This window comes from Xiphophorus maculatus, chromosome 22 (assembly GCF_002775205.1).
Source record: "Xiphophorus maculatus strain JP 163 A chromosome 22, X_maculatus-5.0-male, whole genome shotgun sequence".
Taxonomy (NCBI): domain Eukaryota; kingdom Metazoa; phylum Chordata; class Actinopteri; order Cyprinodontiformes; family Poeciliidae; genus Xiphophorus; species Xiphophorus maculatus.
In genome coordinates this window covers 12,271,646-12,288,149 of record NC_036464.1, presented here as the reverse complement: position 1 = coordinate 12,288,149, position 16,504 = coordinate 12,271,646, and the positions used below count along the sequence as shown (strand labels likewise).

The window sequence follows — 16,504 nt, the reverse complement described above, 5'->3', positions numbered from 1 at the left end:
AATAATAAAATCATTCATAACTACATACAGTGGGATCATGTTAAAAGGAATTTTTCTGATTAATCAAATGCACTGATGCTAAAGAAATATTTTTTTATAGCATCAGTGAATGATGTAAGTCAGCTATGGTATTGGCTGTTGAACTCAGATATCTACATACACTACATAGGCGGATGCAAAATAACATTTTCTTCCTGTCCGACATTAAATTATATAAAACCTTTTAGGTTTTACATCAGTTTGAAAATTTGTTCTAATTACCAATATAGAGTATAATAAGAAACATTTTTTACACTGGTTTTAGAAGATAAATATGCTACTATTACTATGCCTTTGGACATTAAGAAAGCTCTGATGATGATGTCATTGCTTTGTAGGTTTTTGATAGGTTACCTCAGGGTCACGCACAGCCACTAGGAGGTGCTAGAGCACCTGTTCTTTTTCCCTAGACAAGAACGGACCCTATTGAAATAGTTTTTTACATTGTATCATGTGTAGCTCAAGATGGCATTTCTGGATTTAAAAGCCTATATGTCCACCCCCCCATAGTTTTGTAATTTTGATCAACAAGACTCCCCCATAAACCCCCAAAAGAGAAAGAGAGGAAAAAGAAAGAAAGGAAGGAAGATAGAAAGAAAGAAAGGAAAAGAAGGAAGAAAGGGAGAAATGAGTGACCAAGTCAATTAGTTGACTAGTATCCAAATAAAAATCTGTAGGAAGAAGTGAGGATTTGAGTGCATAGAGAGGAACCTTCTATGCAGAAGGGGTCCCACATGAGCAAATCATGTAATTAGTTTCTCCATTCAGAACAAACCTTTAAGTTGTCATTGTTAAAAAAGGCTGTTTAATATGCAAAGTACGTAATGCATATCAGTAAGTGTGTACCTTACTTATCCCCTGTCTCATTCATTTATCTTTTTGCTCATTTTTTATTTGTGGACTAAATTACTTTGATTTTATTGTGTATTTTATTTGCGTTGCTTCTGAGATCTGGTGTAAATTTTAATGTCAACAAACCTCAACAAGAAATTTAGTTTAAGAGAAACAACAATGCAATTAAAATACAAATATGTTATTCCTAACTGACCCAATACAGGGAAGGTTTAATGTCAAACAGGGAGACAAAATTGCTAAGAGTCTTTTTATAAAGTGTCTGTAAATATCTGGTTTCAAATACAGATCATGTGACATACATTTTTAAAAGCACTATGAAAATGTTGTGAATCACATTATTTTTAATGAAATAAAATGCCAAATATCTGTAAATGTTGGTACGTCTGAATAAAAATCCCACCAAATCAAACATTCAAACATCGAGATATCTCAGCTTTTCATTTGTAGTATTTAAAAATTTAAATAACGATTATGAAGTAGCCAACCAAGTTTCATTTACATACCCCCCCAAAACTGGAAACATTATTTTATTTTAATGTATATGTATATATGTTTTTGAAGACTGGACCAAACTAAATTGCAATAGATTATAAAAATGTTATTGTTCTGTTTTGACATATTATTTTTTCTCACCAGCCAACATTGTAATTCTGTATTCTGTATTCTAAAAAATTATTTGAAAAAACACATACCGGAACTCCTGGTCGTCCATGTTCTCCTTGATCACCTTTCATTCCCTAGTTAGATGAAATGTATAGATTCCAATCAATGTCTAAATTACAGTATATGGTAGAATAAACTCTCTGATAATCCATTCTGTAAAGGAGTTGAAGCGATTTTAATAGATAATATATTATGCAGATATAAAAAAATAAAAAAACAACTAAATGTGAAATGTGACAAAAGAAATTAAGGTTTTGTTTCCCATTGAGTCTTCAAATATCTTGCACTGGATATTGACTATTGTGTGTAAACAGAAGTCCCACGTTATAGTAGCTGTCAACATATTTAAAAAGGAGTCTGTGGTGATGTGAAATATTAATGCAGAGCTATGTAGTTACGGTTAAAGCTTACCATCACTCCTGTTTCACCCGTGTTTCCTCTTTCTCCCTGAAGAAAATGAAGATGTGACAGAAAAGGAAAAACAGAAGAAATTTGTAAGCTGGAGATTTCTAAGGATCAAAATCTACAAACAGTGGTGTTTGAATAAAAAAGGGCGAGGAGACTATTATGAAATATTAATTTTTGATCATTGTGTAATGTCTGTATGAAAAATGCCCTTGATTGATTGATTGATTGATTGATTGATTGATTGATTGATTGATTGATTGATTGATTGATTGATTGATTGATTGATTGATTGATTGATTGATTGATTGATTGATTGATTGATTGATTGATTGATACCTTGCTTCCCTTCAGGCCTGGCATGCCTTGGTGTCCCGGTTGACCTGGCAATCCTGGTTCCCCTGTGTTCCCCTTTAAACATATATTTTTTGGAAAACAGGGATGTAGAACATAAATAAAATACTTACAGCTACTAATTTAGTAAATAAATTAATTTAATTTGTTTGCTCTTTTTAGATGAACAACAAAGGTATGAATTATAATGTTTTGAAAGTAACTCACCACAAGCCCTTGTGATCCTCTCATCCCAGGTTTACCAGTTTCACCTTTGTTGCCCTTGATTTGTTAAACCAGAGATCAATTATTTTTACAGAAAATCATTAGGTTACAGGCAATACATGACTGTAATCATAATTAAATTTGACCAATGTGATCTAGTTAATTTTGAAGCTTAACATATTAAATGTGTAAAGCTAAAGCCTTTTTCCCTCAGTTCAGTAATTAGTGTCAGCCATAAATGATTAGAAGGCAGAGTATGAACCCAGGAAGAGACCAGAACTGTTGCTTTTAAACTAAAACTTACCCTGAGGAGTGGATCCAGATTTCTGTTAAGTTTTGTTCCACTAAGAGTGCTTTTTGTTACAGTCTCTTTTAGTTAAACCCCTGACCAAGCAAAACATGTAATGCTCTTGAACCACATTATTTTCCACAGATTTTTAATCTGCCCCCCTAGAAAGCTCCAAAAATATCCAAACTAATAGTAATTTAAACTGTATTTTGTGAAGGCTATGCAACATTTACTTTGAGAATATGATTTCACTGAACACTGTGCTGCTCTGTACTTTGCTGCAGTGCAAGAAAGTGAAAGTGCCAGAAAACACAGTAACTCTCCTGCCAGTTGATATGTAATGACCTGCAAAGTCGAACACAATTAGTGAAGCGTTCTTTCTTCACCGTGTTTTACTCCTACCTCAAAAATACTTGCTACAATCACTGGAAAGACCTAATTGTTAGTTAAAATAATAGACTGAGTGAGGGCCAAGTGGCTAACATCACTTTGTGTTTTTGATTTAGTTATGTCTGCTTTGAAGTGGAGAATTTCTCTATCTAACATGATCAGGAAGCACACACTGTCATGCCCGCTCTCTTTCCCCGAATATATAAATGTGATAGTGCAACATAAATACTTCACAGTCAGTTATATTGGTGGTATGATTTCCGTGGACCGGTTATTTGCAATTATTTTTATTGCCACTTTAATGGACTTTAAACCTACAGCGTCTGCAAATAAATGAAGAAAATTTGTACTTTTAGTTGTTAAAAGTTATTGAACAAATAAGCACAACTGAGCACAATTAAACAAGTTTAGAAGTGTAAAATAACTTAACTTCCAACATCCTTGATAAACCCAAAATGTTGTCATTTTGCTCTTTTTTTAATTTTGAGAATAAACTACTAGGGACAACTTCAGCCTGTGGAGGCCCTGTGGAATCTCCCAAGCATTTTTCTCTAAGAAATCAAGTTGCCACCCACGCAACCCTGGCTCAGGAATGGCAGCAGACAGATGTGACAGGTTTTATAGGCAAAGTTATAGTTTTGACACTAACTTAGTATGAACAAGAGCAGCAAAAAAGCCAAATATATCCAAGATGGAAATATGTACAGTAGGATCTGACAATACGATAATTTTTATTATTTTATTGAATTATCAATGTTGATCTACAAAAGACTAGAAACACTGAAAAAATGTTAATTATAAAACTTGAGCATGTTATAGAAACCTCAGAAAGAAACATTTGTTTGTGAAATAACATTTCTGTCAATCTGAACAGCTTGGCAGTAGCTATGCACTTAGAGTCAGATGAAATTAAGACATGACTCTAGTTTCCTTGCACTTATTGCAAAAGTTTGCATGTGAGATCTCTGGATCATGCTAACATCGCACAACCATCCTGGTCACTATATATCTGACAGTTTTTTCTTTTTAAAAATACTTTTTCAGCATTTTTAATTTATCTCAAATTCTAACAATTTCAGAAAAGTTTAATCTTGCTTTCTAACAGTTATAAGTTATTTACCTTGGGTCCAATTGGTCCCTTCATGCCGGGTTCACCAGGTAAGCCCAATTCCCCCTGCAAGAGAATATATTTTTAAGAACTAATTCATACCAGACCATGCATGTAATTAAGGGACTTGGGTCTCACAGATGGGCCAGCTGATCCTTTGATTCCTTTTGGTCCAGGTTCACCAGTTTCTCCCTTGAATGAGAATCATTCCAGTCAAAGAGGATTGCGATGAATGATGCTTTAATTTTTGCACAACAGCACAATTTTACCTTTTGTCCGTCCAGGCCTGCATTTCCTGGCAAACCAGGAACACCCTGGAGGCAGTCAAGTATGAAAGATAAGTTTACAAGAATTACAAAACATGTTGTTTGGTCAAGTTTTGTCTTCTAAAAATGGCGGAAAATGATTTCTCCTTTTTAAAGTAAGCTTTCATAATGTTTGATGTTCAACTTGAAAACATTCAGTGTGATCTTGTCCATCTTGTAAGTCTGTCTCCTTGATTTAGATCACAAATGGTTAGCAAGCTTCTGCAACTATTGACTCATGTTTTGTGAACCTATTTCAAAACTTTTTGTCACCACCATTGATCATGATCTGGGTGATGACTCCCCAGTTGGAACAATTTGTTCCCCAAAACAAAGTTCTCAGTTTTAAGAACAAACAGTCTCTCGATTGTCTTTTTCACAGTCAGTAATTCAAGCCAAAGTGCGTGTTGCATATAAGGATTATCCTGGGGTGACTTATTGGAGTAGCACTTCTGATTTACTGGCTGTCACGTTCAGTCTTCGTGGTGGTGGTTATGAAATTATGGTCTCAATACGACACTCTACACTTCATGATACTTGGAAAAAACATGAAACACAAACTTGGTCTTAGTAATCATGTTTTGAAATGGGTTGATGATTATTCAAGCAGAGAGATAATTTTTGCTAAAGTCGAAAAGCAACAACACGGTAAGTAAAAGTTTTATAAATCAATCACATCACATTTGTCATGTCTACAATTTTGAATTAAGTTATGATTGCTCTGAAAATCTACAAAATACAAGAATTGTACAGAACTATCCAGAAGTATTTTTTAGCTTCTTCACATGACCAATACAAAGTAATGCTTAAATGTTAAAGGGAAGAATACATTATTTTTGGATCACTTTATATAAAAAAAATCTGACAATTATATATTTGTATTCAGCCCCTCCAAATAAAGGATTTGAATAACAATTTTGCACGGTAATTACCAGATTTATACCTATTGCAGCCTCTGATAGGTTTTGGCCCATAGTTATTTATTATTTAATTCTCTCCACAACATCTACTCTGACCTGCTTCCTTGTTCCTGTAGAAGAACCACAGCCCCACAGCATGTCACCTTCACCACTATGGTTCACTGGGGATGGTGTGTTCAAGGTGACTAGTAGCATTAATTCTGTACTATATTATCATATTGTACGTTATAATTAATTGTGGTATCCGCAGATTAATTCACCTGAACTGTTTATCTCTACTGCTTCTACTGTAGGCTTCTTTCATTTAAATTTACACAGTGTTTTTCCTAGACTGTCTGGTGTGTTCCTTGCTATGTTTGTTCACAAACATTCTATAAAGAACCTATTAGACCTTCACAAAATAGTTTTTTACATTAATAACACATAAGTGGACTGTTTACTTACCAGGAGTTTTAGGCACCTGGTAGCACTTGATTTGATTTTTAAATATCCAAATCCAGATCAGTGTGTTTTGAATTCGGATTATAAACTCAGTGTTCAGATTTTAGTTTTCAAATATTTATTTTGAAAACCTTGTTTTCATTTTCTTCTACTGCTTAATTACCACTAATTTGTGTTTGTTTTTCTCATAAAATCTAAATCCAAAAACTGTAGTTTGTGTTTGCAAAGAGAAACCACATAAAGATTTCGCGTCTTATAAATGCTTTTGCAAAGCACTGCATATTGTTAACATGTGTACTCACAGGATGGCCTTGTCTTCCATCTGAACCATGAATACCAATGGCTCCAGCTTCACCCTAATAGAGAAAAAAATATCAGATTTTGTTGAAAATCAAGCCATGTGGCTTTAGTGTATTTCTGAATGCTTTATGAAGCACTAAACAATTGATCTAAATATGAAAGAAAAATGATAGATGTCGCTCTGAACAAACACATGAGTTTCCTATTGATTTGGTTTTAATAGTTGCTAAAAACAACAGCTGTTTTCTTGGAAACAGTTAATTTATCTTCACTGTTCTCCAACTACATGCCTCTGTTACACCCCTCAAATTGGAATGATCTTTGTAACATGCAACACTGTCAGCACTACCAAACCTTTTGACCAGGACTTCCTAGAATTCCATCTTTTCCATTTCTCCCAGGAAATCCCTGAAATTACACAGAGACATTTTTGTTATACAATACAGGCACAAGGAATCTGGATTTATACTTCTGCATGTGGCACACTTACAGGATTTCCAGGAATACCTGGTGGCCCAGGAGGTCCTATGCTTCCTTTTGCACCCTGGAAAGATAACAACATCCAGTTAAAGAAATAAATATGACAACCCAGGTAGTATCTGAGTTTTTTTAAGCCATTAGGACATTCTGTATTCTTACCAATTGACCAGGTATACCAGGCAACCCTGCAATTCCTGGTAAACCTATTGCACCCTGAATGAGGCCAAAAGATTAAAAGTAAATATTAGATGTGTTGCATAGAGAAGTCCGTCTCTCTGTATACTTGCATAGATGAGCCCATTTCTTAACTCCATGACCAACCAATTAATAGGACAGTACGTTAGCCACTTTAGTTAGCGCATGGAACAAATAGTGTTGAGCAGGTAAGAAGTATACTGTGAATTGAAAAGCTATCAGAAAATCTCAGTCAGTGACATATTCTACTGATATCATTAGCTTTCCATTGCAAATGTGAGAAAATCTGTCTATATTTGGCTAATAGTGAGGAAACACAATTTTACAACTACACCATTTCCATTAAATAACTAATAAAATTAACATCACCAGTGAATAAGCTTGTTCATGCGATAAGTCATTACAAATCATGGCAGTGACGGATGTGAACAGTTACATCAGATATATTCAGAATTCAGCCACAGTGCTAGAGTTCATCATCTATCAGCCATCAGAGGAGACGTCAGTATCTCACTGAGCCATTGGAGCAACAACCTCTTATATTTGAGAGCGGTTACGTATGCAGTGTTTTGGGGAAATTGTAGACCATGATTTTTAGAGAAGAGCTACAGACTCAACATGTTCAAATGACATACAACTTCTTCTGAATTTTGTTGTAATTTTGTAATGTTGTAATTAGAGAAAAAAAACACCCCAAAAAATCATCCTCCTACTACCTGTCATCGTTTTTGCCAGAAGTAACAGCCAGCTATTGATCATCTAATGCTTAATAAAAGTCATTCTGCTACAGTTTTGCGAAATACATTTATTTCGATATGACTAAAAGACTGCTTCATCCTAGCGCAAAATATAATATCAATTTATTCAATGTTATGGAATGGAAATTCAGCCACTGATGTTTCCATTAGCTGACAATATTTGTTGAAAACTTGGCCAACATCATGGGTGGAGGATCAGAGAGTGTGCTGTTTCTTTAAAGATGAATGCCACCCATTTTACTTTCTATTAACCATAGAGATTATATTATAGACAGAGAGCCCATTAGACAAATAATCAAAGTGATAATATTATAAATAGAAATGGTTTTGAATTATGCCTTAAAGTGGTTTCCTTTGGTGAACAACTATGACAATTTTTCCTTTACTCGGCATTCTAAATGTCTAAGACTTTTTAGAGGTAGATACAAATGTGTGTGAACATAAGGGAAAAGCCTTTACCCTAAAAGACCTCTGAACATAAGGAGAACCTTAAATGCCTCTTTGCTGTTTGGAAAAATCAAGTTTGAGAACAGCTTGGATTCTTTTGATTTTTTAAAATTATTATTATTCTGTCCTTCATGAAAGTTCTTTCCTGAGGGCAAACAGAATTGGACTTGTACAAGTGGAAAATCAGTTTTCTCATTCAATATTTGTTTTTCACTTGGCACCTATGAAGACTAGTTTAAAAATTGATTGCCAGTTGGCCACAATTTTATTTGTGGAGGAGCCAAAAGCATTGGAGTCTGGTCTTGCTTATAAGTGAAAGTTTTTGAAATGAGACTGGAGGAACCATGTATAACTCTGTCTTAACAAGACTGAGTTTGTTTTCAAGCTGAGAAATGTCCATCCATGTTGACAATACAGCCACAAACCCAGACGTTTGGTCACAAATTGTTTGTATTTTATTAAGTCTGACTCCAGTTTCCTTCAAACTAGTTTTTGTTAAATCATTATTTCTACTGTTCTGATTGAGCCAAACATTTTTGACATCTCTTATTGCTGACTCAAAAAATGCCTATTAATGAAGATTTGTGTGGAAAACCTGTAATTTGAAGAACAATAAACTGAGGAAAAAAGAATGTCCTCTTTTTGGACTAAAATGTAACACTACTTGTATCGCTCCAAGAAACTTGCATCAAAGTAGATAGCAAGTATATGTACCGGTGACACTGACATTCTTTCAAAAAAGGAAACAAATCTAACAAATCTAAATCTCTCCCTCAGGTAGAGATGATAATTTTTAGTTATAATATTCTTCATTGTCCAGAAATACACATGGAAATTTGCCTTTGGCTTCAAATGGCAACGAAAATCTCAAGAAATCTTGAACACAATTATGATTAAAGTGATGTGCATATCAAGAGAAAATCCAGTCTCTTTTATCTCCTAAAACCTTGACAGTTAAATATAGTTTTGGTCTTTCCAGAAATAAGATTTACTGTCCATTCAATGAAGTTGGATCTTGTAGTGCTGTTTCTTTTATGAAAATTTATTTTCACTTCTATTTATTTATTTTTATTCATTTACATTTTGTGGTCTGGTTTCAGGCAGAACTTGCTTGGTTTGCTAAATCTGGGCAGGTTGGCATTTCCTCAGACATCTCTTTTGATCTTAGCATATTCACTCTTACTATAACTGTCAGAATACAGCAAACAAAAGATCTGACATTAAAGCAGTACAAGGCACTGTCAAAATACAGAGTACTGATCTTGTCATGATGCAATATGTATGTGTGTGTAATTTTTGTTATTTTAAATTGAAATTATGTTTGTTTGTCCCTGACCAGAAATTGTATATATATATTATATTGTATTGAATATTACATAATTTGAGATGTATTTCCCTTGTCTTTTGTCTTATCTTTAAGACAAATTTTTCTTTTTCAAAATATTTTTTGTCTTAAACAAGAGCTGCTTAAAGAGTTGTGAACAACAAAACTATATAGATCACTTATTATTATTTTTTTTTTTCAGAATTGTTTGGTCAGTGCTGTAAGAATGCATACATGATGTCTATGTTTGAGTCTGATTATAGATAAAGGCTATTTATCTATGAATGAGCAGAAATATAGTTGATTTAGGTAAATGATTCAGCGTTAGCACCTTCTCTCCTTGCTGCCCTGGCAGTCCAGGTAATCCAGGCATACCCCGTTCACCCTAAGCAAAGGAAAAAGCAGACTTACACTAAAACACTAAAAAGTCAGAAGGTAGAACATTTCTACTCAATTAACTTTGCCATGAATATTGTTTTGACCTTCCTACCAAAACACCCGGTCTCCCTTGCTCGCCTTTGTACCCATCTGCTCCTTGTGCCCCCTAATGAAATTGACACAAAAAGGCACCTTTTTTCAGGATAGTGATCACCAAATGAATATTTTTACTATAGTAACAAAATACTGATTTACCTTAAGTCCTGGTGGACCTGGAAGCCCAGGAAGTCCTCTAAGGCCAGGAATACCCTTCAAATTTAACAAATTATTGATGGTTGATTAAACACTTAATTCAGAGGCAAGAGACAATTAAACTCTTCCACTGAACTTTAGATAAAGTTGTATACATGTTCATTTTCTATAATAAGAAACACATTCTGATCAGCAAGGACTTAAATGTCTTTCAAATAAACATTTCAAATAAATGTGATATCAAACATCAACATTTGTAAAGAAAACTGGTACTGGTTCACTTTTCTAAGTTGCAGGGCAGGATCCAATCGCATTTGATCACACTATATACTAAATACCAGTAGATCTCAACCTTGTTCCTCAAGGCACACTGCTCTGAATGTTTTAGATGTTTCCCCGCTTCAAGCGCATATCATTTCAACTAATGGCTGATTAACAGGTTTTTGCTGAACTGTTGTTTCTTAAATCAGGAAAGTGTCTAAAACATGCAGAGCAGTGTGCCTGGAGGAAACACTGCTATAGGCTACAATACAAATTGTGCTTGAACACTTTCATTTTATTCAGCAAGGCAGCAAGTTTCCGTCATGCAATGGAATTTCCTACAAAAAAAGCAGAATGGAGCCACCGGTTCACAGATTAGCATCATGGACACTCAACTGCTTTATATGAACTGTGATGAGATCAACATGCAATGTTGGTAGTTTTTATCACCCCGACATTTGCAAAGGAGGGAAAGTTAACAGAAAGTATCATTTAAATAAGGTTTTATTTTAGGTAATTCTCCAATCTTACATCTCCAATGGCTGCCTTAATGCTTAATTGGAGCATTAAGGTAGCCATAATTTATCAAAGCTAATGGTAATTACAGTCTCTTACCAATTTATTTATACCCTTTTAATTATTCAGCCTCCCATGTCTACCACAAATAATATCCTGTGCAACCAATTGCCTGAAGAATTCACTTAATTAGCAAATCCACCGGTGTGTCATCCAATGACATACCGTATAAATACAAATGTTCTGTGAAGGCATTAAAAGTTTTGTTAGAGAACAAACAGCGCCATGAGACGTAAATTAGTTTATAAAACAACATCTCAAGCTTTGAGTATTACAGTTTAGTCCAGGACTGGTGTCCTGTAGGTTTTAGATGTATTTCTCCTTCCAATACAACTGAGTCAAATAATGAGGTCATTAGCAGCACTGTGGAGAACTTGACTGCACTGAGGAGATAATTCTGCTATTTAATTGAAGCGTGTTAGACCAAGAACACGTCCAAGAGTTGCAGGAAACTCACTCTCGAGGATTGGGACTGCCTGGGATTTCCCTAGTCTAGTATTTTATGTGGATATGGAACAAGTGGCTCCTAATCAGACAAGCAGGGGTATCAGTGGAGGAGCTGTAGAGATCTACTGCTTAGGTGGGAGTGCTGGGAACGTGACAGTTATTAGTCAACAAGTCAATGAGAAAAGGTTTAAGGGCTGGGAATACTTTTGTAAATCACAATAGATCCTGTGTTATTCAGTGAGACATAATATGACAGTTTTTGTGTAATAGGTCACTTAACAAAAAAAAACCTATCAGTATTTACAACAATTTTCAAACAACAAAGAAAATCTTAAAAAGACCTAATGAACTACATGAACTCATCAACGAGCATTTTTATTGTTATTTTAATCGAATGATTACCGGTTATTTGCTGTGTGTTTGTATAATTATTTATGTAGTACTCACAGGCTTACCATCAGCACCAGCAGGTCCAGGTTGTCCAGGGATACCCGAGCTTCCTTTCCCCCCCTAAAAAAGTGTAAAAAAATAAAAAATAAAAAGGGCTTTAGTCATTTTGACTAAAACTGTTATCCTTTATTGAACAACCTTTTGTACAGTGGAGCTATTACAAAGATCAATGGTGTCAACATATTTCTGTTGTTTATTTATCCATCAACTGCTGATCAAGCGGGTTTGTCTAATGTAAGATTTACTGTTTGGAGCCACATGGAACATCTGCAAGCCAGCTACACTCCAGGCATTTTGGATCTATTAGGAAATGTTGTAAAAACACACTTTGTAACCTTATAAAAAAAATAGCTCCCTGAAACCATGTATTGAAGGTTTTAATTAGCAAGTTTTTTTTTTTTCCTTGGCGATATCTAAGAATCTTGTGAATTACTTTTGCAATTCACTATTATCCGCTATCAGAAAAATTAGAAATACAAGCCTTATTCTACGTTGTTTCTGATTTTCTTTTTCAAGCGCTCCTTATTAAGCAAGTGGTCTGCCATTTTTTAGAAATGGGTACATTACATCTTTGTCTGAAAGGAACTTTAAGTTATTTTAAATCGCAAGCTTCAATTTAACTGCTGAGAACTGTTTACCCATTAAAGACATTAAAGTACTAAGACCTCTCAAACTGTTCTAAATCTGATTACAGTTATTTAATTTGACCTATTTGCAAAGTGCAAAGTCATGGACCCATCGTCTGAGTGAAACAGCATGTAGACAACTCCTGGGAATTAACACAATTTTCTCAAACCCTGTGCGCATAAAGGAGTTGGAGACCTGATTTATACCAGGCTTACCAATATATCATACATATATAAGCCATATAATATTAATCATTCCCAAATATCTGCCACAGTTGAAAGATTTTTGTTTCAGTTTATGTGTGCATGATTTCAGTACCACTTTAACAACCAGGATCCTTTGCTCTGAAAGGTCAAAACTGTTTTCAAGGTTTTGTATTTACAGTTGCATCATTTAAATATCACACAATTAAGCATCCTGACAACACAAGATAAAAGGGGCGTGGGAAGAAGAAAAAAGAAAAAACTGACTGCTGTTCCTGGTGGTCCGGGAGGTCCAGGAGGACAAGTACAAGGTTCCTGTGTTGGTTCAGTGTAATCAGCATTGTTGGAGCACTGTAACAGGCAAGCAAAATGTTTTACAAATCAACCCGACTCATTGTTAAAAAGTAAATAGATCTTCCTTAATCATGAATTGCCAAAAATTAACTATATTTTTTGAAAGCTTGATTACACACACTTTAACAGACTATAAACGATAGAAAACACACCGAAAACAAAAGCTGTGTTAATAAATGGGAAGATTTTTTTTTTACATCTTTCTACACTGTTTCTGTTTATCTTTCTTTTGAACATCTTCACATTAGAAATAGCAATTTGGCAATAACTTTGTGTCTGTAGCAGTTTAAAGCCAAAATAAAAACAGGCCAAAGATTCACAGCCAAGTAGCAATAAAATTATATCTATACAGAGTGCAGCATGTTTGACTCTAAGCCATAAGTCTTCCTTCAGCAGATCAATTAATGCATGCCAGATGTGACTTTAGGATTACATGGTGAGTTTGCAACTTTCCTATAAAGAATGCCAGTACCCCACAGAGATGAAATATAAAGCAAGAAAGCGCCATGCTGTTTAAAGCAGTGGAAGTTGAGAATTTAGCACATCCTGAGACGCTTTGACATCTTTATAGGCCATTTACCTCAGAGAAAGGGTCAGAGAAGGTCATAGGTAGGTGAATATGTACTCACAACTCCAGGTATTTCACATGCAGTTTCTCTGGTGTTCTGCTCAGGGTCACAGTAAATGCGAAGTTTCTGGATTTCAAACTAAACATAAAAGTGTTAAATATGAAACTTTTACTTTTGGGAATCCCAAGAAGCCTATGCAAAAGAAGCTGATTTGAACATAGGAAGTAATTGTGTAACATTAGACTGAGTTTTATTCGAGCAGTGCCACCAATGAATTGAAATTACCATTTTATAGGAGCTAAAGAAACAATAAGTGCCCTCACTAGGCACTGGGCTGCTTCATATTGCCAGACCTCCCTTGGTGTTCAAGCAACATTACACTATTCTTCCATGATTTGGTGTTCTGACGATGCTGGTGGTAAAAAGCCTCCGGAAAATCTGTTTCATATAAGCCCCATTTGTTAAATTTCTAGCCTCATAAAAAACACACACAGCTGTATTATCAGGGATGTAAATCAGTCTGGAATAAAACAATACAGTACTGTGTAGCAAAAAAAGCAAAGTAGTTACAATTTTATGCAAGTATCAGTATCAATGTGGTAGAGATAGCTGTATCTAAAGGTTGTTTTATTGCTAATATTTATACTCTATCTATAATTGAGTTATTTAGTGGCTAAGTAAAAATTGGCATCCAGTTACAAAAATCTTCTTACAGTGCTTTCACTGTGTTAAATGTCTTGAATCACTTAACACATCATCAAACTCAACAATGCTGAGCTACAAGATCATGCACTTTTGAACAATTTACTGCTGCAATGATCAACAGTCAAGATTTGGAGAACTGAACATTTGCAAGCATTATTTTTTTTGAAAAGTTGTGCAATTAGATTAATTAAACACCCAGCACTACGATCTTGTGAACAGAAGATTTAACTAATAATAATTTAGGTAATAGATCAAGTTAAAAATGATCAGGATACACTTACAGGCACAGTTGTTTCCTTGTTTACATATTTTCCAACTTGGGTTTTCCCATTGATGAAAATGCCGACAGAGGGCTCAAGAGGCTGTGTCTCCATTTGCAGGTCATCAACATAAAGAGTAACATCCTCTTCGGTTACCAGTAGCCGCAGCTGGTGCCACTTTTCATCAAACAGCTTCTTTGATCAGACAAACATGACATACAAATCATGACTTTACTGGTTGGTGGTGACCATATAATTGAAAAAAAATGGCAGCACACATTGATCTAACTCTACTATAAAACTATATTATTTATATATATATATATACTCTCAAGCTATGGTCAAACAGGCCAGGAGACAACATGACTACTAGCGAATGGATAACAGGTTTCCTTCACAATTGCAATAGACCAATTAAAATCAGATTGTTGTCCTTATAAATGTAAGTTATGCATACATAGAAAGGAGGTTTAACAAGCTAAGCCTTTAAACTGCTTCAAAGTGTAAATAATGCACATACTGTACCTTCTTGTTCAGTTTTTGAATTAACTTTGTATTAAAAGCAAAGCCCACAAAATACTAACAAAACCAGAGGGCCATATTCAGACGTTATTGCTTTGTGGTTGTAAGTTGTTGATTATGTGGTCAGCTACAACATCACAAAAGCCACTAATTACTAACTTGTGGACCTTTTTCCTGCACAAATGCCAGTCAGAGGCTCTATTGTTTTCATGGTTTCTACATCTTTCGGTAAAAAGAACAGCTATTTTTTACAGTTTACATTCAATAAAGCTATGGCTTTATAATATAGAACTTGTACTACTGAACGCATAAAGTGATGGGTCAATTAGGACCACAGAGCCCAAATCAACATTGATTGAAAATGAAATATCTTTGCCACCTATTGTTAAAACGGAAAAGAAAAACAATGACAGAAAACAATCTACGTTGTTTAACAGTATTATTTAAAAGAAACTTTGCTTTGCCTGTGCCATCCGTCAGTACAAAATATCTAGTTACATCCAATTCACATGAATAAGAAAAGCATTAACCAGTCTTTAGAATTTTTCTCCTTCATGATCTTACCCTTGATAATTGGATGTATCAGAAAGTCATACTTTCACACTGTATAAACCAAAAAAGAATGAGGGCGTGTTGACTGCAGCTGCTGTTTGATTATTTCTAATCATGTTACTTCCCTCCCACTCACCATCTTTGCTGCAGTATATTGAACTGACTTTTCCGGGTCAAACAACATGTGAGAAAACTACTTGTTGACAGGAGTAAATGGCACTACAGAGGGTCTATCTGAATCACAACATCTACAGTACTGCAGAGGGGGGGAAACTTTGGAGTTATTTAGATTTTTTTCCTTTAATCCTTTGAGTTCTAAGTTTCAAGTCTCTGCCTGGATGTTTTTGTATGTTTTAATTGTACTAAGTTCTTTAGATGTCCTGTGAGTAAATATATGTTGCCTATTTATCCATAACAACCAGAATTTTAATATCTAGCAGTTATTTTAGAAATTTACCATCTATTAAAAGAGTGCCAGTCCCTGCTTTTTTTTTTTTTTTTTGTAGCAGATTTTCTAAAGCTTCTAAATCAAACTGTGAAGCCATTTCAAAATAAAAGCAGTGGAAACTTACCCTTGCAGTCTGTTGTGAAAATATGACAGTTTGAATTGCATTTGGTGTATTACTGGTTGTTGTGAACATGACGGTATTATCCAGACCATTTAGAGTCACTGCCATCTGAGGATCTCCGTCATGGGTCTGTATTCTCCACAGGTCCCACTTTTCCACGGCTACAGATCCTTTATACCGCAGTGTGGCCACAAATACATATGATGGAGGGAAGCCATCAGGAAAAAGGCTCCTGTGTGAGTCAAGAGGAAAGTGGTTAACTATCACATGAAGATGAAAAAGAATTTTAAATTGTTGCTGTT

The 16,504-nt window shown here is 34.9% G+C and overlaps 1 protein-coding gene across 1 annotated transcript in view; it reads right to left on the bottom strand.

Moving 5' to 3' along the window:
• Positions 1-16,504, bottom strand: part of col21a1 (collagen type XXI alpha 1 chain) — a 48,199-nt gene that overhangs the window by 3,127 nt on the left and 28,568 nt on the right. Inside the window, exons 30-48 of the mRNA XM_023327820.1 lie at positions 16,206-16,434; positions 14,581-14,754; positions 13,655-13,732; positions 12,939-13,022; positions 11,839-11,901; positions 10,111-10,164; positions 9,968-10,021; positions 9,809-9,862; positions 6,913-6,966; positions 6,764-6,817; positions 6,628-6,681; positions 6,276-6,329; positions 4,577-4,621; positions 4,446-4,499; positions 4,320-4,373; positions 2,524-2,577; positions 2,302-2,373; positions 1,969-2,004; positions 1,587-1,631 (exon numbers count right to left, since the gene is read on the bottom strand). Coding sequence (XP_023183588.1) covers positions 1,587-1,631; positions 1,969-2,004; positions 2,302-2,373; positions 2,524-2,577; positions 4,320-4,373; positions 4,446-4,499; positions 4,577-4,621; positions 6,276-6,329; positions 6,628-6,681; positions 6,764-6,817; positions 6,913-6,966; positions 9,809-9,862; positions 9,968-10,021; positions 10,111-10,164; positions 11,839-11,901; positions 12,939-13,022; positions 13,655-13,732; positions 14,581-14,754; positions 16,206-16,434 — 1,366 coding nt within the window. The remainder of the gene's footprint in view (positions 1-1,586; positions 1,632-1,968; positions 2,005-2,301; positions 2,374-2,523; positions 2,578-4,319; positions 4,374-4,445; positions 4,500-4,576; positions 4,622-6,275; positions 6,330-6,627; positions 6,682-6,763; positions 6,818-6,912; positions 6,967-9,808; positions 9,863-9,967; positions 10,022-10,110; positions 10,165-11,838; positions 11,902-12,938; positions 13,023-13,654; positions 13,733-14,580; positions 14,755-16,205; positions 16,435-16,504) is intronic.